At 48.6% G+C, this 18,916-nt stretch overlaps 1 protein-coding gene across 3 annotated transcripts in view; it reads left to right on the top strand.

Moving 5' to 3' along the window:
• The window catches only part of FBXO10 (F-box protein 10), a 43,929-nt gene that overhangs the window by 19,015 nt on the left and 5,998 nt on the right, over window positions 1-18,916 (top strand). For 2 of the 3 annotated variants that reach the window (XM_033122408.1, XM_033122407.1), the window contains 8 exons: window positions 2,034-2,867; window positions 5,218-5,367; window positions 7,479-7,615; window positions 11,876-11,946; window positions 13,493-13,645; window positions 14,591-14,860; window positions 16,862-17,175; window positions 18,286-18,467. In XM_033122408.1, the coding sequence (XP_032978299.1) occupies window positions 2,034-2,867; window positions 5,218-5,367; window positions 7,479-7,615; window positions 11,876-11,946; window positions 13,493-13,645; window positions 14,591-14,860; window positions 16,862-17,175; window positions 18,286-18,467 (2,111 nt within the window). The remainder of the gene's footprint in view (window positions 1-2,033; window positions 2,868-5,217; window positions 5,368-7,478; window positions 7,616-11,875; window positions 11,947-13,492; window positions 13,646-14,590; window positions 14,861-16,861; window positions 17,176-18,285; window positions 18,468-18,916) is intronic. The other variant, XM_033122409.1, reaches the window with a different exon arrangement.

The following is an 18,916-nucleotide window of genomic DNA, read 5'->3' as shown; positions in this document are numbered from 1 at the left end:
GCTGAGTTACTTTCTCAAATGGATAATTAGTGAAGTTAGATCTCAAATCCAGGCCTTCTGACTCTAAGCACTTGTGAAATTATATTGTGCAAAATTCCCTGCTTTTAGGCCTAGAATGTTTCAGAAGGACTGATGAGCTCCTCTGCAGACCCAGAAGAAGAGTTGGTTTCCAGACCCTTTACATTTCATACATTTATTCTTAGAGCAATATGTTCATTTTGGCTCTACTTCCCCTTCAGAAGTGTAGCCACGAATCCTCAAGAGATGGGGCCTGGCCTTAAACTTCTTTATAGCCCAGCCCACCATCTGGCTTAGTGCTGGGCATATATTAGTGCTCAGTCCACGACTGTCTTTTCACTAAAAATGGGATTAGGGGCTAAAATGACCTTGCCTGAAAAATGCAAAGGCCAGGGTGATTTCAGTTTTCAATGATTTCCGAGGAGAACCTTAGCAATGGCTGTGCATCTCCAGAGAGCTGGTGTTTATCTACAGAAAGGACCAAGCAAGAGAAAATAGACTTAAATTATAGCAAGAAAAAAATTCGGCTAGCCATAGGGAAGAACTTAGAGAGGTTAAGGGGATAAGCTGTCAAGGGAGGTCATTGCTAGAGCATGTAAGAATTGTTCAAGGGGTGGATGTATCTGGATTACTCGGGGATCATAAAACATTTCCTCATTTTATGGTTCATATCCATCGGATGGAATTTGGCACAAAATCCAGAAACAGCTCTTTTTCAGGAATATGAGTAGTTGGACTCCTCAGGCAGGCCCAGGAGAGCTAAGGGGCTCAGGTGAGTTGTGCTACGGGGTTTAGCACTCCCCTGCCCCACTCTGGAGGACTCTTTGCTCTTTACATCCCTGACCCCAAATGATAATACCTTTTATTATCAACTTTATGCCTGGCTCTGTGCCTTGTGCTTTGTTAGCTAGTAAGCCCCAGGATGCAGACAAAGAAACTGAGGCTTAGAGGTGAAGTCGTTTGTCCAAGGTAACACACTTGCAAGAAGCAGAGCTGGGAGCTGTCCCATGTGGTAAGACTCCAGAGCCTGTGCTCTTAACCACTGTTCAGCATTGCCCAGCCGTGCAGCATACCTGCCCCCCTTTCGGGACGTGGCCTGCTGTCTCTTGCTGTGTCCCACATGTACCAGTTGCCACACAGACTGGACTCTTTCTCAGCACCTCTGGCTGGGCTTCCCCACTGCCTGCCCCAGCCCAGGCAGGGCTCAGCCCCTCCTGGCCGGCCCTGTCCTCTGTCAGCCTCAGGCTGCTGCCTGGCTCTGTCCTGAGTTCGGACACCAAGCTGGTGCTCTGTGATGTGCTGCAGGCTCTGGAGGGCACACAGGTGCAGGGCCGAGGGCAGGTGCAAATGAAGGGAAAGTGCTTAGAAAGGTAACACCTAGAAAAGCGCTACGTGATTTGACACATTCCTTATAGAACGTAGACTTCAAGCTGGGACTCTCACACCCTGAGATCTCGGTAAAGTTGGCCTCACATCCCAGCCACTTCCTACGTTTGTAAAAATTCAAAGCTCTCCCAATCATTTCTGATCACCCTTACAGTGACGCTCGCCTGGTTCACCTCCTGTGTTAACATGTGTTGATTCCATTTCACCCAAACATCCCCCTGATCTTTTAGCTTCTTTCTCCTTCCCCATTTTCAGCTCCTGCCCCCCAACTTTTATTCTCACGAGGCATTTCTTGAGTATTAGGAGAGTGTACTTGAGGTTTGAGGTTTTTCGGAAGGGCCCTGCCGCAGAGCGTGAACTTTTCTGCCGTTGTCCATTTCCACTCTCGTCTCCCTCCCTTTGGGATTAGGGGGAAGGAAGGGCAGGCCACTGCAGTTAGCTTCCCTCTGCTGCAGGGCCACTGCCCGGTTCCTCCTGGGACCAGCTGACACATGCCTACTTGGGGAAGGGAACATAATCAGCAGGACAAATGGTGCCTCCATGTTCCACATTCCTTAACGAGCAGTTAGAGTACTGATCAGAAAACAGACCTTATTCCTGCTATCTCCGCTTTCTCTTTCATTCCCCAGACTACATCAGGTCATGTCCAGTTTGATAACTGCAACTTCGAGAATGGGCACATCCAGGTCCATGGCCCAGGCACCTGCCAAGTGAAGTTTTGCACCTTCAAAAACACCCATGTCTTCCTGCACAACGTGCCCCTGTGTGTCCTGGAAAACTGTGAATTTGTGGGCAGTGAAAACAACTCTGTGACTGTCGAGGGCCACCCGTCTGCGGACAAGAACTGGGCCTACAAGTACCTGCTAGGGCTCATCAGGTCCTCTCCCAGTGTGCTCCCCACAGAGAACGCTGACTCTTTAATGTCCCTGGACCTGGAGAGCAGGGACCAGGCCTGGAGCCCAAGGACCTGTGACATCGTCATTGAGGGCAGCCAGAGCCCTACCAGCCCAACCTCTAGCTCCCCAAAGCCAGGCTCCAAGGCTGGCTCACAGGAGGCAGAGGTGGGCAGCGATGGGGAAAGGGTGGCCCAGACCCCAGATAGCAGCGATGGAGGCCTGAGTCCCAGCGGCGAGGATGAGGACGAGGACCAGCTCATGTACAGACTGTCCTACCAAGTGCAGGGCCCACGCCCTGTGCTGGGGGGCTCCTTTCTGGGCCCACCTCTGCCAGGAGCATCCATTCAGCTGCCCAGCTGCCTAGTGCTGAACTCGCTGCAGCAGGAGCTGCAGAAAGACAAGGAGGCCATGGCACTGGCCAGCTCCGTGCAGGGGTGCCTCATCCGCAAGTGCCTCTTCCGGGACGGGAAGGGAGGTGTCTTCGTGTGCTCTTACGGCCGAGCCAAGATGGAAGGAAACATCTTCCGGAACCTGACTTACGCAGTGCGGTGTATACATAACAGCAAGGTGCTGTCCCCAGGTTTTCTCTACAGAGCCAGGAGGCCTTACTGGGTCACCAGGAACATGCTTGTTGATTGACGAGAGGCCTCCTGTGGCTACATGCAGGAGGGCTTGGATGGGGCTATGTTGCATTTTTAAAAACTCACACACTTGCCTCATGTCCATTCTCTGATTTGGGCAGAGAAGAAACCATTCTTCCCATTTGATACCATTATACAGCGTTAGTTATAGCCCTCTTGATCTATGGCCCTCAGGGGACTTCTGGCAGGAATCACGCAGCCAATGAGTCAGTTGTGCAGCTAGTGAGTCTCTAAAAAGGAACCTGAAAAACTGATATTCAGGTTTTGTGGCTACACAAAACTCATGTCTCCTGAGGACCACTGTATGCTAAGTAGCATTCGTATCAATCATACAAGCAGGGAGCTGAGGGCGGGAGTGCAGGGTTTACTGAGCTGGTCCCTGTGCCCAGGAGCAAGACCTAGTCTGCATCCGTGCTATTTCCCCTCAGGAACGTCCCCAGGAAGGGAAAGGCTGGCAGAAGGAGCCCGCTTGCTTGGGGCTCCACAAAGAAAAGTGTCACTGACTCACTTTTTCTTACTTCTTTGTGTATCTTGCACTTTTTAGTTGAAAGTCGGGCATCTCATACAGGACAGTAGAGACTGAGGTAGATCGTATTTATATGTGGAAAGGCGCATGCCATTCGGGGACCAGGGTTTGGGTCGATCAGGCAGGAGTGGAGCTGCTTCAGATTTTCTTGTGGCTGTGATCATCCTCAGTGTACCGCAGGCCTCACGTTTCTCCATCATTACCTTGTGTTTGTTGGCCAGTGGGCTTTTCTCCTCCTCGGGTCTCCCCTTTACCCCTGCTCCTCGGAGAGGATCTCTCTCCATGCTCTTGACCTTCCAACAGTAGACCGTTTTCATCTGTGGCTCTGCGCTGGCTAGCCTGGTGACCTGGTGACAGGGTTTATCATCACCTCACGTCCTGATTTATCATTAGTCTTAGGTAGCTGCTGTGTCTATGGGCCAAGGCCCTCAGGGGTACACCATTTTCAGTGGTCCTGCCTCACTCCCAGCACTAGGGGGGCTCAATATGTTTTCCTCCCACCTCCCCCAGGGAACGGGTTTGTCTTTCTGGTTTGTTTGTTTGTTTGTTTTTTCTGTTCATTTCCTGGAGAGTAATAGGCTTGTTCTATGGGAAATTTAGGAAAGAAAAATTCAGGATGAGCTTAATGCTTTCCCCACAGTGGCTATTCTTTTCCCCCAAGCCTCCACGACATGTCCCATCTCTTGTCCTGTCCTTGGTCGTTCTCCCTGAGCTCCTCGTGAGGTCCATGGAGAAATGAAACATGCAACTCCTCCCAGAGTTCCTGTACTCTCACACTATTTTCAGGCTAGTTGGTTGTCTTGCAGCCTTGGCTCTGATGGATTTAAGAAAAGTTGTTTTTGCATCTTCTTGTAAGTGTGGGAGCAATGCTTTCCCCAAGTTTCTCCATCCGAAGCAGAAGCTAAAAGCTTCTCCCTGAAATTGTACTTCCATTCTGTTTTATCCCTCACAGAATTTTATCCTAACGTGACATACTTTTATTGTTACTACACAATTGCTTAAAATGATATAAATATGTTCTAGATTTTTAATATAATTATTAAAAGAAAGAAGAAAATATAAGTGGTAATATATCCCCTTCCTAAGCTGTGTGCTGAGTTATGGTACTTTGTTTAACAGAGGCTTCTTTATAACAGTGCTTCTAATTGTCCCTTAGTTGGGAATTCCAGTGGTTTTTCCACCCCAGGATAATATACCAAGAAAGATTCAGAGTAGGCAAGAATAGGCCTTTGTCTTATAAAGTTAAAGGGAAGGTGGAAGAAGAGAACCTTGCTCTCAGGTGCTTTCTCAGGCAGGTGAGATTTTGCAAAGGCACGTGTGGAAGTGGTGGACCTGGAACTTGATTCCATTCAAAGTAGCTGTGTGCTTGGACCCCAGGGAAATCTTCATGTAACCCCAGTGCATGTAGAGTGTGAAGACCAGTGAGTCCTCTAAAGTTCCTTTCCATCCCATCATTCAGTAATTCTGCTCACAAGTTACGAATATGGAACACAGAGCCAAGCTTCGATCCAGGTTTTATTAAAGAACCAGAGTGAGGGCGGTGAAGAGGGCAAAGCCAGCAAAGGCACAGAGTGGCTCTGTCCCTGTGAGCCCATCATCGGAGAGGCAGTGCTGGCACTGACGCACTCCTTTCGCCTACAAGTTGAGCAGCGTGGACCAGATGCTAAGGAAAAGACTTGTGTTCCCGAGTGATTTTTTTTTTTTTTAACTTTGTGACAGGAAACCAAATGGCTTTCTGTTCTCTGCTTAGATCGTCATGCTCAGGAATGACATTCACCGCTGCAGAGCATCAGGCATCTTTCTGCGCTTGGAGGGCGGAGGCTTGATCGCTGGCAACAACATATACCACAACGCGGAGGCTGGCGTAGACATCCGGAAGAAGTCCAACCCACTCATACTGGTACTTCTCTCTGTCTTCATGCCCTTTCAGAGTGGTTCTTGCTTCTCAGAAAACTTTTCTGAGGACAGTTAAATAAATGTGGCCATCTTGAATTTATATTTTTCTCAATTTATATTTTTCCTGTTTGCAAGGGGTTCCTACCCTTTTCCCTATAGTCTCCCTGTCAGTAAGAAAGAGGCTGGAGAGACAGGGAAGTTTCACAGGATCCTCCCTCAGCCCTGGTATGCTCTGGTTGGTTTTGACTTTGGGAGGAATAAAAATAATGACGTCTGCCATAAAGACATGTGGATCAAAAATAAAACACCAAGTCAGTTCATTCTTTACTATAAAAAGGATATTTAGTTATGAAGATTCTTTGTTTTCATGGATATTGCAAGGCCATAGTGCCTTTGATTTTACACCGGTGTGAAAGCCACTTAAAATCCTAGACTATGAGACCAGCGACATGAGAGACCAGCCCCCTTTCCACTCTGGCCTTTCTACCCAAGAGACAGATTTCCCAGAAATTGGGAAACATGAGGGACTTTTTATGGGCCTGGAAAAATAATATCCACCCTTATGTGTAGTGCTTATTATGAATGTATGCCTGATACTGTTCTCAGCACTTTGTGTACGTACATACTTAATTATGATTTAATCCTTACACAACCCTGTGGTGTAGAATTATTATCCCCATTTTATAAGAAGATGAAACATTGAGGCACAAAGAGGCTGAGGCTCTTGCCCCAAATCACACAACTAGTTACAGAGCTGTGATTTGAATCTGGGCATTCTAACTCAGGGTTGATGTTCTTAACCCATTCCATCTCGACTGCCCTTACAAATGCAGAGAAAAGGAAGTCCTAACTATACTTAAAAAGACACGCCTAGCCAGTGTCCTCTTCTAACCCCTTTCTCGCACTGTGTTTCTGCCATGTTTCTGATGTTTGATGAAATTATTGCCACTGTGTCCAGAAGAATGAGTTTGCCTTCCCGGCGGCGGGCCAGTTTAGCAGGTGGAGCTGGTCAGGAGCCGTTGCATATCAGTCTTGGCTTTGTGAAAGGGTGTGGATGGAAATGCCATTCCATACACCTCTCTCTCCAAGTTTTTCAACCCTGTGAGGGACTTCTGTTAGGCCATTGTTGCCCTGATAAATCAGCCAAATCTGTCAGGAGAAAATCTGGAAAGTGAGTAAGAATAGAAAAGCTCACAGCATGGAACACTTTAAAGCAAACTAGAACTTTTGATGAAATTCTTTTGGAGGAGAAGCAGCTAACTTCCTGGTTTAAGTATGGGATTGTATTTGGGCTGTACATTAATAATTAGTGAAGCCATTTTATTATAACTTATTATAATCTAAAATTTTTGTCACTGTTCAAAAGCAACTAACTGACTGGGAAACAGAAAAACTAGGTTCAGTTCTGGCTCCGGCACAAACATTATATGACCTTGGGCCTGTTTCCCCATTTGTACAAAGAGGTATTAGAATGAATATCTCGAAGGTTCCTGGTAGCTCACACACCTATGACCTCATGCCCCATAGGACAGCTGAGCTTTCCAGAGCCGCGCCTTTCGACCACCCTCCTCTGAATAAGAAGTGAGGACTAGGCGCCAAATGGCTGTCACCTTTCCCTGGATGTGGCCCCCTTGGGACGGCACTTGGCCAACATCTTATGTATTGAGGTGCTGCCCTTCCCGGAGAGGTTGGCTCCCCAGACCCTGGGTGGTGTGGCCTGGCTAGATGATTGTGTGTTTGGGGGACTCTTTGGAGACTCAGAAATTTCCAGTAGCATGCCTTGCTGGTGAGGAACAAGAGCCCTCAGCAGTGTAACCAGATCCACCATGGCCTTTGCTCTGGCAAGTAAGGGCCAGCATCACTACATGCCAAGAGGCAGGGTAGTGAAAGCTTCTGTCTTCGGATTCTCCCTGATAGGTTTCCATGTGTGCACCTGTGCAGGAAGGGCAGGGCAGCAGCAGTGTCCATGTGCTTCGTCGTGTATTAGGGATCTTACAGTGACATTGTTTTCTCCACTGTATGCATCCTGGACCTGCTGTGGGACAGCAGTTGAACACTCGGCTTCTCGCCGGCATAACTGATCTGTCTTCTGTGGTGTCTCATGTTCACTTACAGTGTAACCAGATCCACCACGGCCTTCGCTCTGGCATCGTTGTCCTTGGCAATGGAAAAGGCGTCATCCGGAGCAATCAAATCTTTTCAAATAAGGAAGCTGGCATTTATATCCTGTACCATGGAAATCCAATCGTGAGGTATGCACTGCTATACCCAGACCATCCTGCTCACCCATGGTCCCTTCTTTCCTCGCTCATCTCTGTTTTCCTACTCCCTGTCTTTCCTCCATTTGAAAACATCTTTGTTTACTAAAACAACTGTACAGACTCAAGCAAAGAAGTAACTTTACCCATAATCGCACCACAATAGCACAATCGCTTTTGTGTTTCTGTGTTCTCTTCCAATTAACTATGTAGCCATTCTATCCATCAGACATTACTGAGCACTTCTAATAATAATAACAAAGGTAAACAAGAGGCAGACTCTGCTCCCTACGAGCTTACTCTAGTCTGGAGGACATACAGGCCCAGAAATATCTCTAAGATAGAGATGGCACAGAGATTTCAACTCTGGTCAGCTGACAGTGGCTACATGGGATGCTGTGGTAAGATCCAGAGGCTACATCTGGCCTCAGTATGAAAGCATGCTGAGATCCATCAGTGGTGCAAACTGTAGGTGGAAATGGCAGTGGCACTCCTGGGACCAGGGATCTGCCCTCACAGCTATCATATAGGGCAGACTGTGGTTCCAAGAGAGGGAGGGAACCATTCTAGGGGAGTGTGGGAAGGCCTCATTTAGAAGGTTGCATTGGAGTTGGACTTTGAAATACGGGTGTAACTTGCACTGTCATGGAAGTGGGGGTGGACATTCTAGTAAAGGAACGACCTGAACAAAGGCAGCAGAGCACAGTAGATTTGGGGTTAGCAAACAGCCCACTGTGGCTGGAGGAAAGGTCTGACACAGGTGTGACATTGGTGTAAAATATTTTAAGTTGGGACTGTCCCAGCAAATCTTAGGTGCTGTGGTCACTACAACAGGACCTTTTCTATTCCTGTGGTATTCCATCTCTGCAATGCAGCATAGCGGAAACGGAGAACGGAAAGAAAGCCTTGGGCTGCATGAGGAAGGCTTTATGTAGAGCAAGCTGAGGAAGGTGGAGTTTGTCTTGTCTAGATAACAGGGAATTATTATAGGCTTTGAGCCGAAGGCTTACACAGCTATGTCTGTGCTTTAGGAAAATAACTGGCATTAACGTGCAGTACACGTATTCTCTGCTGTTTTCTCCTGCATTATTCCATGTGCACTTTTCCACGGTGTTGCATGGCCTTTATATTTATCACTTGGGAAAGTTTCAGAACACTCCGCTGTTTTGATAGTACATAATTTTTGAACCAGTTCTATTACTGTTAGTCATTTAATTTTTTTACTGTTAATAACTTACTAAAAAGTTAGTGTTCTTTCTCCATCTTTTGAATTATTGCCTTAAAATAAGGGTATGTTTCTTTGCATGCATTTATTTAACACATACTTAAGTGTTTACTCTATGTAAGGAGACAGTGATATAAGAAGTGTGTAAGAACAGTCTGCTCCATGGAGTTTACCTTCTCATGCTGGAGATAGAAATACACACAAAGGGAAGGAAGACTCACCAAAACCAGTGCTCTCATAGGTCTTCATGCAGGTGCCAAAGGAGCCCAGCCACGATTTCAGCTGAGCGAGTCAGGGACAGGCCCATGGGGAGCTCACATTTGAGTTGTGCTTGAAGAATAAATAAGATTTTCAAGGAAAAGGCATTCTGAGCCTAGGGGCAGTGAAATTCAGAGTATGTCCTGGGAAAATGCTTTAAAATAATGTCTGGGCATGAGATGCCCTGGATAATTGTGTAGACGATCAGCTTATAAAGGCAGGTTGATGCTGGAGCAGAGGACCTCAAATGCCAAGGGTGGCAGGTAGAATAATGACCCTCTATATACCCCTGACCTGATCCTTGGACCTATGGCTGTTACCTTACATGGGCAAAGGAGACTTTGCAGATGGGATTCAATGAGAGACTTAATCCTTCAGTTGGGGTGGAGAGGTTATCCTGAATGATCCAGGTGGGCTCAGTGTAATCACAAGGATCCTTAGAAGAGGGGAGCAAGAGGATCAGAGTCAGAGAACAGGAAATGTGACAACAGAGGCAGGGGTCAGAGTTATGAGGCCACAGACCAAGAAATATGGGCAGCCCCTAGAAGCTGGAAAAGACAAAAATGGATTTCCCCTCTAGAGCCGCCAGAAGGAATGCAGGACTGCTGCCACTTTGATTTAGCCTTAAAAGACCTATTGTGGACTTTTGACCTCCTACACTAGAAGGTAATATTTGTGTTGTTTTAAGCCACTAAGTTTGTGGTAATTTGTGATACCAGACATACACCAAGCTAGGGTGCTAGGGCATTGTTGAAGGGTTTTGGGCAAGGAATATTATAATCAGATCAGTATCTATGGTTTTTAAAACATAGTCGCTTTGAGAGAGTAAGTTGTGCTTTTTTCCTTTATGTTTCTTTGTAATGGAAGGTAGGGACCCAGGGGAGGGTATAGAATGAATTTTGAAATCTCTGATGTGGCTTCGATGAGGCAAAACCACAGCTTTCTTGTTTTTTGCCAGTGAGAGTTATATTACCTATTGTGTTTCTCTTTTTGCTTTGGCTGCAAGAAGCACAGGACTCAAACTGGCTCATCTGTAGTAAATATCCCACCCTTGGTTCTTGGAACAAAGATCTGTCCCCTTGTCCTAAATGTTTTCTGATACTTATTTTATCTTTAGTCTGCCCGCCCTATATACACACACACATACATGTTTCTCCAAGTGGCCATGGGCCCTTTCTTGGGAGATGAGATTTGTATTAAAAATATACCAGTCGTGCATTTGGTACTATGGCACAGCTCTCAGAAATATGGATGAAGCAGGCCTGAGACCAGGGACTGCCTCTGACTGTGAATTCTAGAAACCCACAGTAGCCATTAGCCTACTGAACTGTAACCACATCAAAGCAGACTCTTTAAATCTGTCTGAGGGAAAAACTAGGGACTTTTTTTTATTAGTTTCAGGTGTACAAAACAATGTAACAGTTAGACATTTATCACTTATACCCCTCACAAAGTGAGAACCCCCCTTCCATATTTACTACCCCTCTGACATCGCACACAGCCGTTACATTTCCACTGTCTCTATTCCTTATGCTGTACTCCACTTCTTGTGGATGTATATATACACAAAATTGTAGTTGACATTCATTATTGTTCAGCTTCAGCTTCAGGTGTACAGTGCAGTGATCAGGCATCTACACCATCCCTGAAGTGGTCTCAAAATAGGGATGTTTTACCAGGTGATTTCACTTGTTCAACTCCAACATGTATAGTGCAGATGTACCTGACATCTGGCTTTCCCAGCACTAACATAATTTGCTGTTTTTTCCTAAGGAAGTAGAGCATTTGGACCTCGCCCTGGAAGATGGGAAAACGTATCAGCCAGCTCCTATTCAGCGATATTTTATGGGCTGCCAGTCTCTGAGGGCCAGATAATACGGGGCCTACACCCCTCAGCAACCTGGTAGGAAGTAGGCGGCCGCCTCCTAAGAGAGGGGGCAGGTGCCCTTCCAGCAGGGAAGGAGATCACAGCATTCCTGTTAGTCAAATTAGCAGACGTGTCCTCCAGGGATCACCTAATTCTGCTAAGGTCTGGTTATGACTGGCTTTGTTTTTACAGGCAGGAAACCAAGATGCAAAGACTGGAAAGAAATGCATGTCCTTTCACATGCTCAAGTGTCTGCTTTCGGGGAACTCATTTGTGAGGCTGTTACATGTGTGTGTTTCTCTGAGCAGGAGCATGCTTTCCTACCTCTTCCATTTGTCGCGAACCCAACCCGGGAGGCTTCACATACACGTTGTCTGATGGTCTTGAAACCCCCCCTTTTTAAAAATCTGGTTTTCTTATTTTAAAGCGTGTCATTATTTTATGTTGTCATTTGGTGGGTGGGTGATTAACAGAAAATAAGGTAAAGAGTGGCTGTTGTACCAAAACAGAAGGTTTTGATACAGGCAGAGAGTCTGATTCAGGTATTGGATACAGTCACTCCCAGACAACTTAACTCTACGTCCTTGGAATTCTGACACATCCAAGGCTTCACCTGATACCCGTGCTCCATGATCACATCCATTTAAAATAGTGTTCAAGAGAGGCCACAGGACCTGGATGTCATTGTGCCTCTGTGGCGTAGCCGTGGGTTCCATTTTGGTCAGGGGTAACTGCAGACTGCTGAATGCCTGGTTTCTAGGACTTCAAGAAGCGCTTTATGCCTGTGGACTCGAGCCATGTGGGGAGGCCCACACAGGAAGGCAGTTCCCTTGCGGGGGCATTGTCTGTGATGCCTGACGTTGGTCTGGTCTCACCTCTTTGTCTCGTTCTCCCTCCACTTCAGCGGGAACCACATTTTCAAGGGCCGTGCAGCCGGCATAGCAGTGAACGAGAATGGCAAAGGTCTCATCACAGGTAGGGTGGGGACGCGCAGCCTGCCTGCTGCCAGCCTGGCCCCCTGCTCTGAGCAGTGGCGAGCATTTGGGGATGCGGGCTCCCCACACTGGCCCTGCTAATCACGAGGACGGCCTGGCAGGGAGGGGATGTCTGCTCTTTGCCAGGCCCAGTGCTCACGGGATCTCACTACCGTCAGGCTCATTACCCGGGAACATTCATGCCACACAACTGCCTGAATCCCTCCTCTTGGCTCTGGAAATCCATCCCCATTTCCTCTCTGCCTGGCGAACTCCTGTTCCTCCTTCGGGTCTCAACCTAAGTGTCACTTCCTCAGGGAAGCCTGCCCTGCCCTGCCCTCCCCTTTATACACATAGCCACTCACTGAACCCAGCAGGCCTGTTCTGTAGGACAATTTTCTTCATTTCTTAGTGATCTGTTTAATGTCAGTCTCCTTTGCTATAAGGCAGTAAATTCTATAAGGCAAGGATCAAGTTACCTGGTACATCATGTAGCCTCACCACAGAGCATAACCGTACCTGGGACATAAAAGGGATTTGGTAAATACTGGCCTGGTGAATCTAGCCTCCATTCGTTCATCAGACATTTTTGTTGAGCACACGCTGCATGAAGGAGACAGGGGTACAGTAGTGAACAAAGCAGACACCATCCCTGCTCTCAGGAGTTGACATTTTAAAAGGGAAAACAAGTAAATAAAAGCATACATATACAAGCAAGAAAAGTCCTACCTGAGGATGGTAAGTGCTTTGCAGATAATTAAGGTGATAGAGGGACTGTGTAGGTATGTAAGTGCGTGTGGTCAGAGCAGGCCTTTGTGAGAAGGTGACAGGTAAGCCAGAACCTGAATGATGAGAAGGAACCTGACAAAAGAACTGGAATTCCTGCAGGGCCACCTGGGGAACAGATTTGGGATGCCTGAGGAGCAAGGAGATCATTAGTAGTGACCGGATTGTGGTGGGCAAGGGGCTTGGGGGGGATCCCAGGGGCAGGACAGGGCCAGTCACGCAGGGTCTCAGGAGCCATTGCACTCTAGTCCCAGGGGGCTGAGGGTCTGCCCTGCCTCGGTGCTGGGGACAGACGGTCCCAGGGCCACCCTTCTGACTTGGGACTCCCGGAGAGGAAGAAGGGAGAGGAGAGGAAGGCTGTGGTCAGTTGGGAGCTGAGGCGGAGAAGGACAGGCGCCTGTCTCCCCAGGCTTGTGGGGGAGAGGCTGGATTCTGCCTCCCCCAGCCCCCCAGGACAGGCGTCCTCTGCCTGGCCTGGCGCAGGGGCTCTAACGCCAGTTCATTCTTAGTCATCAGTCCCCCAGGCCACTGGGTACGGTGGGTACTGGGGACATAGGAGAGCACAGACAGACAGAAAACTTGCTCTTGGGAAAGCAGAGAGCAGACGAGTCTCTCAAACATCCAACACCAAGCACAGTTCAGGGTGCTGACTAATGACAGGGTAAGGTCTGGGCACCCTGGTCCTGGCTGCCCTCCCTCTTGGCTGCCAGCACTGGCGGTGGCCCTTGCATCCTGACCCTCTTTTCTGCCTCTTTCCACAGAGAATGTCATCCGTGAGAATCAGTGGGGAGGCGTGGACATCCGCCGGGGAGGGCTCCCGGTGCTCCGGAGCAACCTCATCTGCTTCGGCTATTCAGACGGAGTGGTGGTGGGCGATGACGGCAGAGGACTCATAGAAGGAAACACCATCTATGGTGAGGAGCACGTGCGGGGAGGTGCCCCCGCCAGCTCGCGGGTCCCAGGAAAGTTGCCACCTTTCCCTGGGCCTCAGAGACCTCACTGGGGAACAGCATCCATCCCAGGTCCCAGCCACACAGCCCCTCTCAAAACAAGCCTCTCGTAATCAGATAGACCCAGGGGGTCAGCCAAGCAGAGCACTTGACCCCCATTTAAAACAGCAAAAGGCAAGAGTTGGGTCTTGTGTGAGGACAGGGATCCTTAAGCTCTGACATATGAGCATCTAACTGTCTTATCTTTTCTTTTGATCCAGAGAACTGAAAATAAATAGGATAATCAGAGAAAGAAAACTGTTCTCACTCACTCTGTGACTTTGGGAAAAGCCTTAGTCTTTCTGGACTGTATATATATCTGATGAGGATGAGGATGGTAGTAATAATAATAAATAACAATAATAGTAGCAGTAACATGTATTCGGGCCCAATTCTGCTATGCCTATTATATGCATTATCACATGTAATCCTCACGAGGTACAGTTATTACGCCCATTTTAAAGATGAGGAAACTGAGGCAGAGAGGTTCCATAGTCTGTTGAAGTTCACACAGCGAGGAAGTGGTCGGGCTGCATCTTTGCAGGGAGGGGTTGGGCTGGATGAACTCTGTGACCCCTTTGACACTGTCACCATGAGCTTGTGTGCTCCTGATCCGGTCGTGTGGCCTTGGCAGTTCTTAGAGCACTTGTACACCCTATGGGTGATCCTAGTTGAGAGATACAGTCCTGTTATTTTCCCTCTCGTATGAAGGAGAAGCCTGCAGCCAGAGCCACAAAGTCCAAGGTCATTAGCAAATCAGGGACGTGGTCTCCCAGGCCACTGCCTCTTTTGCTTCCCCTCCTGGGGGGACACTAGGGGCGACCTCACCCTTTGCTTGGTGTCAGTGACTAGCTCCTTTCATTGTCCCAGCTAATAAGGGCTGTGGTGTCTGGATGATGTCATCCAGCCTGCCCCATGTCACCAGCAACCACGTCAGCTACAATGGCCTGTATGGAGTGGCAATGTTTAGCCAGAAGGATGGCTCCGGTGAGCTCCCTGGAGGCCATGGGGCCCAGGAGAACTTCAGTGAGGACGGGGATGCCATCCTCTGGGAGACAGAGCTGGAGAAGGACGACGACCCCCTGCACCGGCCCGTCACCGTAGCTCTCGTGGAGTCTAATAGTATTAACCACAATGGAGGTGAGTACGCCCTCCGTCTCAGTCCCTGCTCCAGAGCCTTACCGGCTCTCACTGCCCTCATTGCCTAAGCCCTTCGTGGACTCACCATTCCAGCCTCATTGGCCACTTCCTTCAGCCGCTTCCTTCAGTCCCCTGGATTTCACATTCCCTGAACTTGGATCCATTCTTTCCTGTCCCCCAGCCCCCGACTCTGCTCATGCTGTTTCCCTTGTCTGAAATTCCCTTTCTCCCATCCACACATCTCAAACACCTTGAACCGCAAAGCCCACCGCGAAAGTACCCTCCATCCTTTCCTTTGAACCATGCCCTCCCCCATCCCCAGTGGCACTTGTTAGGGGGCCTGGGACTGTATTTGTTTCTGTGGCTATTTCATCAGCTCTGACAGGCTGTGAACCTGAGGCAAAGAACTGAATCCCACGCCTGTCAGTGGCCCCTGCCCCTGCAGTGCCAAATCCACACCTGGCATACACATTTCTAATATATTCTGAGATACATTTTTCACATTTTAACATCTCTGATGAGATATGTCTTGCAGTTGATGGCATATCGTGGTTTAATTGTCCATGATTTTTCTCAGATATGCAGAAAATAAGAGTTTTTTAAATCCATGTTATCTAACACTTGACAAAAATAATAGTAGGTATTCAATGCTTATTGAACTGGAAGAAAAAAACACCACTGTGGAGTTCATCTAACTCCAACTCCGGGGCTCCTACACCTGGCTGATACCGGAATCATTGTGGAGGGCTGATGGAGGAAGGCCTGTTAAAAAGGGGTTACCAGGCCCTGGTAAGCTCTTTCCTCTGGGAGTGGCGGAGGGCAGGGAGATGTGTAGCCAGCAGCCCCAGCCCACTCACCCGGAAAATGAGTTCTGTCCCCTCCCAGCTAAGGGTTTCCTCCAGGTGGCAGATAAAGTTGCAAAAATTCACAAATACTTGATTTATATTTGCTGTTCTCAACCAAGCAGGAGAAGCAACAGGCAGGTGCCAACAAGAGGTTCAAACGCACAGGCTCATGGCTCAAACGCACAGGCTCATGGCTCAAACTCCTTCCACATGCTGTGCGTCGCCTTCCTCCCCACACTCTCCTTCTGTGTTGCCCTGGTGCCGCTTGCTCTAGGGGCGGCGATGTCACCACTGGGGAGTCCTCCGCCTCCTAACCCCTGGTCCGCCTGCCTTGCTGTCTCTTCCTGACCAAGTTCTACAGTTCTTCTGATGTTTTTTCGCTTTTTGTCTACAAACACATAGTGTCTCTAAGCATCCACAACCGCAAACACCATTTTCTTCCCCAAATTTCTAACACATTCTAGACATATATTAGTTAGCTTAATACATTTTTCTACTAAAAAATGATAGAATTCCCTTTATGAAGAAAATTTCTCCAAATAGTAGGGAGGCAGATTCCAGCTCATTATGGGAAGGAAAACAAAACAACTTTCCCTCAGGTATAAAACCCGGTATTATATTATATTATATTATACCTGGTCTTATATAAGACCCAGTATTATATTGTATTGTATTATATTATATTGTAAATTATATTTATTATATTACCCTGTCTTATATTATAGTAAAATAATACCGGGTCTTATATTAATTTTTGCTCCAAAAGACGCATTAGAGCTGATTGTCTGGGTCTTATTTTCGGGGAAACACGGTAGCAGGAGGACGATAATGTTGTCAGAGACATTCACGCGCAGGATGAGAGCCCGGGCCAGATGGGCATCTGAGCCTAAGGAATCTTCTGGCATCACACTTCCCTGGCTGTGTTTAATGAGGACGTAGTTAGAAGGAGCAGAATTTTCTGGGTGTTCCCGGTTTCCCCTTGCTCTGTGTCACCCAGCTGCAACTCCCAAGGGCTGCTTCTTGGTGTGGCAACCCCTTCTCCCCTGCCTCTCTCCTGGGGGCACAGTCCCAGGAAAGCTTTCCTGATGGGTGTTGTCGGGGCTGAGCCTGGGCCCACCCTGTGCTTCCTCTGCTCCCCACCCCCACCCCCCCGCAGCCTCAGGACTCTACGTCCAGAGCAGCGAGGCACTGCACATCATCACCAACGTGATCCACGCCAACGGGGACAGGGGCATCACTGTGGCCCAGAGCAGCCAGCTCACCCGGGTGGCTAACAACAGCATCTCCTGCAACCGCCAGAGTGGGGTCAAGGTGGAAGCGCAGTGCAAGGTGGAGCTCCGGGGCAATGGTATCTATGACAACAGAGGCCATGGCGTCATCACCAAGGGAGACAGCACCATCGTCATTGAGAACGACATCATTGGCAACCGGGGCAGTGGGCTGCAGCTGCTGCCCAGGTCTGACACTAAGGTGTGTGTGTGTGTGTGTGTGTGTGTGCGTGCGTGCGTGCGCGCGCGCGCGCGCGCGCATGTGCGCGCGCCATGTGGTGCCAACCCAGGGCACAGCCCTGGCAGAGCCCTCATGCCCCCTCTGCTGAGAAGCACAAAGCACTTAAGCACCCATCGCTGGAAGGGACATCATTCCTCCTTCCAAAACTCAGCCTGGGAGATGAAGGTGGGACTTCACATAGGAGGAGATACATGACTTGGGCTCTGAAGAATAAAGAAGAGTTACCAACAGGAAACCAGGGTGGGGGTTCCACCTGGGCTATCTTTGTGGTCTCCAGGTCAAGGTCAGGGCTATTTCAGCTCTCTTCCCCTAACAGAATAATCTCACACAGGACCTGGTATGCAGTAGGTGCTTAATGAGAAGCCTTGCCTTGGGCCTTTACACACACTAGTCCCTGTATTCCCAGGCTACCCTTCTTCTGCTGCTGCCTCAGTCCTACAGCTTGGCTATCACTTTCTTCAGGAAGCCCTCCCTGACCCCCTAGCTGTTGGAGGTGCCCCTTTCTGGACTTCTAAGGTGCTATGCCCACCCCTACCTCACAGAACCCTTCCTACAGTGCTTGGTATCTGTTCCTCTGCCTGTTTGTCTCCCCTGTGGAACAGTAAGCTCTGAGCTCCCTTTTATGCAAAGCACTGTGCTGGGTGTTAGGGTTTCAGTGTTGAGACAAACTGACCCAGTCCCCGCCCTTGTGAAATTATGATCCCAAAGCCTCTTCAGCTCTGAAGCTTCATGAGTAGCAATTTAGGCAAATGGTACAGAATCATTTGGCTCTGCGTCTAGTGACCCAACTGGCTTCTGGCACCACCTCCCCTTTCTGCCAGGCCTTTGCACATTGTTTCTTCTTCCTGGAACAGCCCTCCCCTGCTCTCCCATCTGATACACTCCTACAGCTTACCCATCACCTCCTCCAGGAAGCCTTCGCTGGTTCCCCAAAGCTGGTCTCAATATCCCTTCCCTGAGCTTCCATGGCTCACGGCTGACCTACTTAGCATGTTCTTACCCGTTTTATAACGGGTGATTCACTTACCTGGGAGTCCCTGAGGTGTGACAAGCTCTGGCTGCCTCTCCCAGGTAATAAAGAACCGGATCCATTCATTCCGTGCCTACGGCATCGCAGTGCGGGGCCGCACCAAGGCTCTGGTGCAGGAGAATATCATCTTCCAGGGCAAGACCAACAAGACCATCTTTCAGCAGGTCTCAAACAACCGAGAATGCATCATGAAAAACAACAAGTTCCTGGTCTTCAAGAAAAAGTAAGTGTCTGGGGTTCCCTAAACCAATCTTACAGAACTACAATGAGGTTTCTGGGGAAGCCAGGCCCGGGGATTGCGGCCACCCTTGCTCCCTACAGTCCTGCCAGCTTTCGGCTCTAGTCAGATAAAGGCCTGTGCTTGGGCTTCATGTCAGGCCTGGGTTTAGGATCTGCGCCTGATTCCCTGGGAGGAAACAAGCTTTAAGAATTGGCTATGTGGTTTCAAACCTCAGCTTTGCCATTTACTGCTGTGTGACCTTGGGCAAGTTACTCAACATCTCTGAGCCTTAGTAAAATCCACTTAATAATTTCTGCTTTGTAGTACCAATTTAAAATAAGATCATGTGACCTAGCAGAACATCTGAAATATCACAAAAATGTTACTTGCTGCTGCCACTATTGTCACTGTTTTTAGTATCTCTGCCTCAGTGTACCACAATCGCTTCACAC

The sequence above is a fragment of the Rhinolophus ferrumequinum genome, chromosome 12 (assembly GCF_004115265.2).
Source record: "Rhinolophus ferrumequinum isolate MPI-CBG mRhiFer1 chromosome 12, mRhiFer1_v1.p, whole genome shotgun sequence".
Taxonomy (NCBI): Eukaryota; Metazoa; Chordata; class Mammalia; order Chiroptera; family Rhinolophidae; genus Rhinolophus; species Rhinolophus ferrumequinum.
The sequence above is the reverse complement of the archived record's forward strand: the minus strand, read 5'-3'. Positions and strand labels throughout refer to the sequence as shown.